We start from the raw sequence: 7,501 nt of genomic DNA, 5'->3' as shown, positions 1-7,501 counted from the left end.
AAGAAGGAGCAGTAAACCATTCTGAAAATAGCATCTTCCTTAGCAAAACTTAACCCCGAGTCAACGTTTTTTTAATGATGAACATTCATTCATTCACTAAAATGTTTAAAAAAAAAGGGGGGGAACAAGACAATGGCCTAACTATAGACCCCCTTGAGCACCCCCCCCCCCCCCGCCCACCGGGGAGGGGCGGGGTGAGCTGTTTGGTAGGCGCCCAGTGAGCTCCTGCGGCCTCAGGGTCCGGGGAGCGCCCAGCCCAGCGGGCGCGCGCCTGTCCCCGGGCGGTGCCAGGTGAGCCCAGGCGGAGCTCCGAGGCCGAGCGGGGACTCGCCGCGCCCCGCACGCGGCTGCAGGAGCTTCACCCCCGGCGCCCGAGCGAAGGGACGCGCTTGGCCCGATTTGTTCAACTTCGGGGGCTTTGGCCGCGCTCCGGCCGCCCTCCCGGCCCCCCCCGCCCCGCGCCCCGCGCCCCGCGCCCCGCCGCGTCTGGCTTCCCCGGGGCTCCGGAAGGGAAGGAGGCGTGTCCGAGCGGGCGGGAGGGGCCGGTATAAAAGTGCTGGCGGCGCGCCGGCCCGGGCTTCACTCGCCGCCTTGCGCCCGGACCCGGAGCGGGAGCGCCGCGGAGCACGGCCGCGGAGGGGGCGCTGCGCTCGGGCTGCCCGATGCGTGGACTACCTGCCGCCGCCGCTCGTGCAATATGCTGCAGCTCCGGAGCGTCTAAGCCGAGTCGCCACACCGCTGCCTGGGCTGGATCACAGCGCTGCCTTTCCTTATGAAGAAGACACAAGTGAGTGGGGCGCGCCGAGCGCTCGCCGGCCCCCCTGGAAGGGCGCGGCGCCCCGGGGCAGGCCGCCTCTCCCGCCCCGGCGTGGGGCTGCGCCCGCCGGCCGACCCAGGGGGCGCTGGGGGGCCCGGGGGGCCCTCGGGGGAGGAGCGGGAGCGCGGAGACCCGGCCGCTGTCCCGTCGGGAGCCGCCGCCGCTAAGTTGGGAGCTGTCAGCCGGGAGCCGCGGGTCCTGTAAAATGGAAGGATCTGCTCTTTGGCCGGGGAGCGCAGGTTATCACGTGGAGGCATCTGTGTGCGCGGGGGACGGTCTCCCGTGGGTCCCGGGAGATTACAGAGCCGCTCCGGGCGCCCGGGCTCGCGCCCTCCCGACCCCAGGGTAGTGTGCACCCGCAGCGGGCGCCGCGGGGCTCGGGGGGCGCGGCGGGGCTCGGGGGCGCGGCGGGGCTCCGGGGCTCGGGGCGGCGGGGAACCTGCCCGGCCAGCAGGGAAACTTGGCGCGGCGGTCTCCGCCGGGCGTGCGGCTCCGCCGGCGTTTCCAGGGAGCCGTGGATGGGCGACCACCGCCACACTGCACCCACCTTCTTCTATCACAGAAGAGAGAAAAGTTTTCTGTTGTTTTGCGTTTTAAACAGGCACCTCCAATGACAGCGAGGTAATTCCCTGTGCATCTAAATTGTGCATAGTACAGAAACGCGGTGGGTAAAGCACCGCCCAGGGGGAATAGTACACTCCCTCCCCCGCCCCCCCCACCCCTTGAAGCAAATATCTGGCTTCTGGTTTGGAAAGGGCTGCCACGGGCCCCCCACCCACGGTGCCTCTCTCGTCGCAGTCCTTTCCCCTCCCCACTTCACCCCTTAGGAATTTGTGTATCCGCGGTGAGTTGGGTGACGCTGCTGTTCCACCCCCCCCCCCAGAGGATCCATCCGAGACTGCAATTCCAAGGGGTGGAAGTGGGGGTGGGGGGTGGGGAGGAAATTGAGAATTTGGCCGGATCGTCAGTTTTTAGAGTGGCATCCATGTGCTGAAAATGCTTTACTGAATGAATTGCTTTGTATCCTATTTTAAATTGATGTGTAGGCCTGGGAAATGTACACAGTCAGAAGGAAGTAGGAAGAACCCAGCCCGATGCACAGGTGTGGGAAGGGCCGGGGGAAGGGACGTTGCCTGGCAGAAAGGACGTTTGTGCCGTCCCCAGGGCAGCTGCCCAAGACTAAGGAGCGGAGCACAGGTTCGTCTGGTGAGCAGGTTAATTCAGAGGCAAAGCACTGAACACCACACCTGGAATCACCACACCGTGCTGTTGAAATACAAATGTTAAAAACTGGCACAGAAAGAAAAGTTTTAATGTCATTATTTGACTTGCACAAGCTTTCTGCTTTGTGGAATAATAAGGGAGGGGAAGTAATTCCTGGTTATTGTAGCATCTTCTCACGTGGATGGTAGTGATGAGAGCTGGTGGAGAAACCGCTACCTTCTAGTTAGGGCGTGGGGGGGGGGGTGCGGCGAAACCTTCCTATTTAAACAAGAACACGGGAGATAGATCAGGTTAATGTCCAACACTCCAAAGGGAGACGATGTACTATCGTGTCATTTTGAGAGTCAGTAGGATTGATGATCCTTGCACCCTTGCTTTGCAAAACAAACGTGAGCTCCGTAATCTCCTTTCTCACTTTGATTAAATGACTGTGTAAATCGGATTACATGGAATAATTCCATTGAAAACTAGAAAGAGGTCGATCTAGCCTGAAACGCTGTGGCGTTAGTGACTCAGTGCTGCTGACCAGGGACATTTGAGACTGCTAAGTATTTTAGAAATGTGACCTGCTCCAACCAAGTTAAAGTGCAAGCCCTTGGGGGATCTTGCTGATGTTAAAGGGTTTGCAAGCAAAGGAGGGCAGTGCCCTTGTTGAATGAAGGCATTCATAGCCTGGGATCTAATGACCTTCAAGGTTTCCTTTAAGGATACTTCTAGCAATTCCACATTCTTGCCACTGCAAAAGAATACACTTGGAAATAGTAGGAAATCAATAAAATGTTGGAAATAGGGAAGGGGGATTAGATCCTCCTCCTCCTTCATGTTGTTAAATTTCCTAATCCAAAAGTTAGAAAGAAATTTGCTGTGCAATTCTAGGTGGATGAGGAATAGCCTAGATAAATTAGACATTAATAAGTAAGGTCATTTGTTCTACTGCATCTAGTGTTACCCTTGCCAGAGAGGAGCGTCTATTCATGTTCAACAGTTTAAATAATCACTTAGAAGGATGGCATCAAGGGAGCCTGGGTGGCTCTGTGGGTGAAGCATCTGCCTTTGGCTCAGGTCGTGATCCCGGGGTCTGAGGATCCAGCCTCTGGCTCCCTGCTCAGCGGGGAGTCTCCTTCTCCCTCTGTCCCTTACCCTGCTCATTCTCTTTCTCTCGTATAAATAAATAAAATCTTAAAAATAAAAAAAAAATGACATGAATACCAGAGTTCCATCGTAAGGCAAAGGGTTCAGTAGGTTTCCATTACCCAAGACACAAAACGAGAATTTAATAGTAGTAATAATGATAATAAATTTTAGCTTGAATTATAAGCTCTCCAAAAATCTCAGGGACACCAAGTGTTCTGGCTTTTCACTCAAGCCAAGTAAGTGTGGAAATTCTATCAACAACCACTTGAGGTTTGATAAATGATTCTGTCATTTATTTAGTGTGTGTGATGGACTTAAGTATTTGGGAAGTAATTACACGGGCAATAGTCTTTGGGAGCAATTGTAACAGTAAATTGAATCAGGAGCCTACAGAAATGAATGTGCTTTGCATTTTTCGGATTTCTGATTGTATTTTATTCATATTGTGTGGTTTTATAGTTTCAGAAGAGAACTGTGGCTCTAGCTTAGAAAGAACATCTATTTCAATGTGCAATTGTGTTTTTTTTTTTTTTCCAATGTGATGCTCTGATATAGTGGCATATTAAATAACAATTGTGCAGCATGTTTGGCAAGACCAATTAGAAAAGTGCTGTCAGTTTAATGGGCCTGGTGCCATGTTTATCGATGTTGTACTTATATTTTGGTTTTGAGATGGTTTGTGAGAGTTTTCATGACTGCTGTCAGTTTTAGAAATACTAAGACTGGAAAAATCCATTTTGTAAACAGTACAGAAAGGCCATTTTAGGTACACACTAATTCTCAGAAAAGAAATAGAATGCTTGTTAGCTTATGTTATTCCAAAGAAAATATCCTCTTTTGTCTTTATGAAATTTGTCATCTGAGTGATGACACAAATTTATAGAAAAAATTAACATTTGTGAAAAGAGCGTTTTTAAACTTTGTCCTTAAAGTCACTAAATTTGGAATGTGTGCTTTAAATAATTCTAATTTATATAGCTCTTAATTGATACATTTTGCCAAGACTTTAAAAGTCAAGTGCTAAGTCAATTACATTTAATATAAAACAAGGAAAGTAACCATATGGAAATCTGAGGGCCTGAGCCAAACCAATTAAAATTGCTAAATTTTATTTATGTCTAACTCCTCTGATTTGAAGATAGCAATTGTGAGTCACATTTTTTTCTTTAATGATGAGTGATTAAAATTCTTCCATCACCATAAATAACATTTAAAAAAAAAAATCACTGCCCAAATAGCTAGTCAGAATATTGCAGGGAAAGTTTCTTGCATGGTCCATTAAACCTCACTGCACGTGCCTTCTCCATCCATGTCTTGGGAGTACCTAAGCTATAATGGAAAGATTCTAGGCTCTTGCTTTTGAAAACTTAATTCGGATTTCTCTTTTACCACTGTAAGACAAATGACCCTCAGGCAAATGGTTAAACTTCTTAGGATTTCCATTTTATAATCTGTATGATTATCAATTAGTTATAAAGATTCTTCTCTTTTGATGATTGTAAAGGACTAAACAAAATTTTATATAGGCCTTTATCCCAGCACAGTGGTTTACTGTAGTTATAATCAGAATTTATTGTCCCCAAGAAGAGAATTGCCTGGCCGGCAACTTACAAGCTAGAGAAAAACTATTGCAAATGATCTTTAACCAGCAAAGCAGAGAGACCAAGTTTTTATAAATCTGAATCTATGGATTCAGTGTCTCCCATTATAGGTTGTTACCTGCTTATAGACTATAATTAATACACATCAAACTTGGATTATGTGAAAAAGGCTCTATGTGGCATGAGAGATGTTAAATCCTTTAAAGCTATTCTTTAAAGGTAAAACTGAATAATATAAGAATTAAAGATAAAAAAAGAAACTGGAAATATTACTACCATGTCTGATTCACTTCCATATTTCCACACTCTTGCTTTCTAAGTTCCCCTGGTATGATTCGGAGAATTTATTGTAGACTAAAGATACTTGATTTTCTAAGGGGGGCCATGCATTCATTTCTGCAGGGTGTCTTTACCAGGCAACATGCCATGACTTTTTTTTTTTTTTTCATTATGCAAGTTTGTGAGTTTTTTTTTCTCTTCTTGATTACCTTAGTGTTCCCTTTTGTAAATTAGGGTGTAAATTTGGATATAAATCTGAGGAATGATCTTTTATCTTTGTTTCCTAGTACATGAATCATGAGCAGCTGTAAGAGACTTTTTTTTTTTTTTTTGGTGTTAGTCACCTCTGTAGTCAGAACAGTTTATGAAACCAATTTTGGAACACCGGATGCTTTTATAATCTATGCTGTTTTCAATTATTTTGTATAGACTTTGTCTCATAGAAACCATTGACTGTAGCCTTACTGATTTATAGATGCAGCAAGATGTTTTTGTCTATTCACTTAAGTATGTGTATACTAAAAACTGCTTAAAGGGTTAGGAGTTTGATAAAATTGTCATTATTTCATCTCTACCTATTTCCTTCTGTCCAGAAAAAAAGGGAGATGGGCAAGGATGGGTGATTTTCTTATAATTAGGCCTCATGGTTCTTTTTTTAAAATCACAATGTGTGTCATCTAAAGAAAGACTGTTCTTTATGTAGCTCTCTTTCTCTTTTGGCTACATTTTACTATTTTTCTAGGCTGCCACATTGACTTGGATATTAGGGGATGGAGTTTTTTTTACTAGTCCAGATACTAAGTTGTATGACTTTGGAAAGGCATTTTAATCTCCTCAAACCTCGGTTTCCTCAACTGTAAAGTAAGAAAGTAGGAGTAGGGGATTTCTAAGTGCCTTGCAGTTCTAAAATTCTCTAAGATACTGGTAAGATAGAAGTTTGAACCACATGGCATTTAAGCTTCCTTTGATTCTGAGATTTATGTAGCCATTGCTTTGGGTTGGTGTGAATCTAAATTATAATCATTATTTTATATCTAAATTATAATCATTTTATGATCATGAACCAGCCAGTGGGGAGAAATGAAAGAAATTTAAGTATAGACTGTTGTACTTTTAGCCATTTCACCTACTACTTGATACTTCTCTATAATAAGAATGACACTTACACTTCCTATGTTAGCAATATCCTTGGTTGAAGAGGTTCTTTCTTCTAATCTTTACATTCTCTAGGGGAGGAAGACTCTTAAGGCAAGGTCAGACAGCCAAAGGAGGTCAGTTTACAAAAGGTAATGAATGCCTCCCAATATTTGCTTCACTTTGCTTCCCCAGTAGTCTCCAGCATCTGTGTGCAGGGAGTAGAAATGGAGAGCAGCTGGTCATGCAGCAGAAGTATTAGTGGGCAGAATCAAAAGAATGGGTCATATGTGTGGCTCTGGCTCCAGAACCCATCGCTGAGTCTTAGTAGTCTTGGACAAGTCATGGGCAAGTCACAGGCAAGTCTCTGAGTGGTGGTAGTATCTGTGAATTGCACCCTAGAGTTAATCCTGAGAAGACAGGAGGGGAGGGGTCTATAGTTGGATGCACGGAAGCTGAAGAAAGAGGGAGCAGCCCTTTTGCTTCAGGGAAAACACAGTTCCCATAGATGACACTTGGCAGAGTCTTTTCTTGCCCTGGCTTTTTGCAGATCTAATATGGTCTCTCACCTGCCTCCTTTCCTTAGCTTCTCTCTAAAACTGACATTTGCTGAGGGTTGGGGCAAGCCTAGTAGCCAGCAGTAGTTTTTTTCCTTAGCAGTCGGAAGCCATGACAGTCCTTTTCTTGTTGTTGGCATGAGAATATTCGAAGATCAGTTGGCCCTCTTCTCCAGACAAGAGACCATAGGTTCGTCAGAAAAGAGAGTCTTGACGATGACAGTAATGCTCTTCTCCTCTAAATGCCCACAGAGTCAAGTGAGCTACCTACTAAAATAAACAAAACAAAAGGTAGTGATCCAGACAGTTAAACAAGTAGCAGTAGCTATATTTCAGTTACCTGGATGCAGGAATTCAACACTTGACTTTGCAGGTGTAGCTGTTGCCTTGGGGCTTTGAGAGCTCTGATTAGAATGCGGTCTCAATGGGGGCAGTTAGGGTGCCTTTTCTTTGCTCCTGGTGCACAGACAGCAGCTCAAAAAATCTGGCAGTTGCCTTGCAAAGAATGCCTTGCTCCCATGGAAAAGGGCATAAAGGCGAGAGCAAGAGCAAACCCACCGTCAGCACTCACTTGAAAAGGCAAGCCTCAGCCTCTTTCACGTTTGCAGAAAAGGCATCCCCGTTGCATAATTTTCCTCCAAAGAGCACGGCCCAGAGGGGGGCGTTGTGTTTGTCTCCTCTACATACCCTCTGTTGCCCTTCCAGGAGCCGAAGTTCATCTACTGAACAAAAGCCCTGTGGCTGCTGAGGATTTT

General features: G+C 46.1%; 1 protein-coding gene across 2 annotated transcripts in view; it reads left to right on the top strand.

Annotated features, from left to right (window-relative positions):
- The first annotated feature begins 568 nt into the window (after positions 1–568).
- Positions 569–7,501, top strand: part of KITLG (KIT ligand) — an 85,134-nt gene continuing 78,201 nt past the window's right edge. Inside the window, exon 1 of one of the 2 annotated variants that reach the window (XM_077845754.1) lies at positions 569–787. In XM_077845754.1, the coding sequence (XP_077701880.1) occupies positions 773–787 (15 nt within the window). In that variant the 5' untranslated portion in view covers positions 569–772. The remainder of the gene's footprint in view (positions 788–7,501) is intronic. The other variant, XM_077845753.1, reaches the window with a different exon arrangement.

Source organism: Canis aureus, chromosome 13, assembly GCF_053574225.1.
Source record: "Canis aureus isolate CA01 chromosome 13, VMU_Caureus_v.1.0, whole genome shotgun sequence".
NCBI classification, from domain to species: domain Eukaryota; kingdom Metazoa; phylum Chordata; class Mammalia; order Carnivora; family Canidae; genus Canis; species Canis aureus.
The sequence above is the reverse complement of the archived record's forward strand: the minus strand, read 5'-3'. Positions and strand labels throughout refer to the sequence as shown.